The sequence below is a fragment of the Teleopsis dalmanni genome, unplaced genomic scaffold, assembly GCF_002237135.1.
Source record: "Teleopsis dalmanni isolate 2A unplaced genomic scaffold, ASM223713v2 unscaffolded_contig_2620, whole genome shotgun sequence".
NCBI classification, from domain to species: domain Eukaryota; kingdom Metazoa; phylum Arthropoda; class Insecta; order Diptera; family Diopsidae; genus Teleopsis; species Teleopsis dalmanni.
In genome coordinates, this window is record NW_024034002.1 from 3,430 (window position 1) to 6,617 (window position 3,188).

Consider the following 3,188-nt stretch of genomic DNA (forward strand, 5'->3'; position numbering starts at 1 on the left):
TTATTCTTACATTCATTCATTCACTCTTACTCCTTAAAATTAATTTACCACAGTTACTCTTCTTTCTTCTTCTCTTCTCTCATAACCTATCGGCTCAGAAAAACTTGAAAAACGACAACTATTAAAATTTTTATATTATTTTATATTTTCTTAAACCACGCTGTGCATTCTATAATAACTAATTACGTAGTTAATAAGGAAAAGAATAATTATTATTTTATTATAATAACTATCAATATTTTACCTTTTGGCAGCGCTATGCGCTTTATTATAAGTTAAGTAAAATATTAATAGATTTACATTATATTATTAGAGCAATTACCAATATTCTATCTTTTGGCAGCGCTATACGCTTTATTAAAAGTTAAATAAAATATTGATGGATTACCATTTATATTATTATGGTTATTATTAACATTACACAGCTCTTTGGCATGTGTCGTTGGAATTGCGAATTTTGTAAAAGTGTGCAAAATGTTTAATTTATTAAATACATGTGATTAAGAAATAAGACATGTGAGTAAGAAACAAAAATAGCTTATAAGTGAGCGGACGGTAATGGTTTTGGTTCTAAGAAAATTGCTTAAATTAAAACAAACTTTTGTTTGGTAATATTACATTGTTTTGTGTACCAAGCCGTGCGCGGTATGGGAAACCTTATTGTAGTCAAAATAGTCAAAGAATTGATTGGCTCAATCCTCGTCTAGTATGCAGAGAACACAGTTCTTTGGCAGCGCTATGCGCTTTATTAAATATTATAAGTAATTTTTTTCTTCTTATCTAATATGATTTTTGTGCACCACCCTACCAGATTCAGTTAAAACTGTTGAGTGGTGATTTTCTTTCACCTTTTCCTTCTTAAAACGCTTAGCCAATTTAGTCCCTATTCTTTTGTTTTGTTTTACATGAATCTCCTGTCCGGGTTCGTAGTCTTTAGCTTCCTCCTTATTTTTATTATGATATTTCATATCTTTTTTTGTTTATCCAATAGCCTTTCATAGTTCGCTAAACGGGTTTTTTTCATAGTCTTCTGGTCCAAAATTTAATATTCTTCCAAAAAATAAATCGACAGGTCTTTTATTTGTTACCGAATGAATGGAGTGGTTATATTCGTTCACAGCAGTCTCAACCAGTTCTGTAAAATTTTTACTTGAATCTTCCTGTTTTAGGCACCTCATGATTTCAGCAAGAGTTGAATGGAATCTCTCTACTTGTCCATTTACTTCACTTCTGTAAGGAGGGGTGGTGAAGATATTAATTTTTAAGTCATTTTCCATCATGAACCTGATTGACTGCGAATTAAAAGATTTTTCGTTATCGAAAACAACAGATTTTGGGACTCAAAAATAAAAAAGAATTTCTCTCAGCGGGTTTCTTATGTTTTCAGTACTCTTGCCATCTAACATCCTAACAACGGCGAACTTTGTAAATTTGCCGATTGCGGTAAGGATCTTCTTTTTATTGGTTGCAAAAATATCGATATGAAGAGTATGGCCAGGATGTGTTGGCATTGGGGTGGCACTTAAAACTTGATTACCAGGACGCCTATCATATTTATTTTCTTTGCATATCGTGCATTTTTTAATCACGATACGGATACGATTTAGGAATGTACTAAGGGAATGTACTAAGGAAAAATATAGATAAATAGTAACATTTTTGAGCATCCGTATCTAAATTATTAAAATAAAATATATTCATAAAAACAATAAAAGGAAAATCCCTAGTGTTGGGACTTTCGTCCTTTTTTAACCTTTTTTAAACTTTTTTTTACAAACAATAACAAAATGTAATACAGTCCAATAAAATCATATTATTTTAACCTTGATGTAGAAATTAGTCTTAAGATATTTTTGTATAAAAACACAACATTGTTTTAAATAAAATCAGTAACTACAAAATACTCAATCAAAGTACTTCAATAATATAATCAGTACATTTTGGTCCTTCGAGCCGGATATACCAAGAGTGCTATGATCAATAATATAATAGTACATTTTGGTCCTTCGAGCCGGATATAGCAAAATTGCTATATCAGTGTACTTCACTAATATAAAAGTACATTTTGGTCATTTGTAGATATGTTTCTGCATCCTGTATCCTACTTCCGTAAAAATTTATTTGTTTTTGCAAGTCTGTCACCTGTCCTTGGGACTTTACAAGAACTTGAGGGATTACCTGTTGATGCATTACAAGAATTCAAGCTATCATGAAAACTATTCTTTGCAGATTCTTTTTTTTCGATTTTTTGAAGTTCCGGTTCGAAATCAATTTTTATTGATATATGATCATTTTGTAATCTCATATATCGCCCATCCTGTTCCTTTAGTTCCTTAATATTCTTACCATATTCATCGCATTTATTTTTATATTCAACCACATCGGATCAGTGGACGTAGTTGCATCATCATGGAATATGGTAGTATACTTTAACTTAAACTCATTTTTCGACACAATAAAACAAGCAGATAGAATTTTAATCACAATGAGTAAGACTTGTGAAAATTTACAAACTTTTGAAGGGCAGTGTAATCGGCTTTTAGACACAATGAAACGGCAAGTTGAGAATATGAAGAACACGAATCAATATCTATTTCCACAAAATATTAAAAGATCTAAAAGAGCACTATTTGAATTCATTGGATCGCTGCAACATATCTTTTTTGGAACAATGAATGCAGATGATAGGAGGCAGATTACATATGTAAAGCAGAGAATAAACTTTTAGCTTTAGAGAATGTTGGTACACTACCATCTATTTTGTGAAGAGCATGATGCAATATTTTGACAAAATCCTCGCAGCTGAAGACAATACTGCGACGATACAGTTTAGGTTGTGAAGTAGGATTGAAGAGACTAGGATAAATATGGCCATTTGGTAACCCATATGGATAGAGGAATTTAGAAATGAGAGAGCGGCGATAAGAAGTCAAAGGTTGACCATAAGGCTCATTATAGTTGGTGAGTAATTTTTCCAGTTCAGAATGGACAAGATACTGAGGATAACCGTTGGTATAGAACCGAACAAGACAGTCAGCAAGATCTACGGAAAGGAAAGTATCGCTAGTGCGATAAAATACACGACGCAAATGAGTAGAGAGTACAGATTGCTTAACTTTAATGGATGTATGTGAAGTATAATGGGTCAAACGCATGGATTCGGTGGACTTATGATAGACATTTACTAA

The 3,188-nt window shown here is 31.9% G+C and overlaps 1 protein-coding gene across 1 annotated transcript; it reads right to left on the bottom strand.

Annotated features, from left to right (window-relative positions):
• Positions 1-2,064: 2,064 nt before the first annotated feature.
• Positions 2,065-2,200, bottom strand: LOC119664762 (the record flags this gene model as incomplete). Its single annotated transcript, XM_038074187.1, is given in 1 exon segment — positions 2,065-2,200. A coding segment is annotated over 1 exon segment (126 nt), but the record flags the coding sequence as incomplete, so codon positions are not given.
• Between the last annotated feature and the right edge of the window lie 988 nt (positions 2,201-3,188).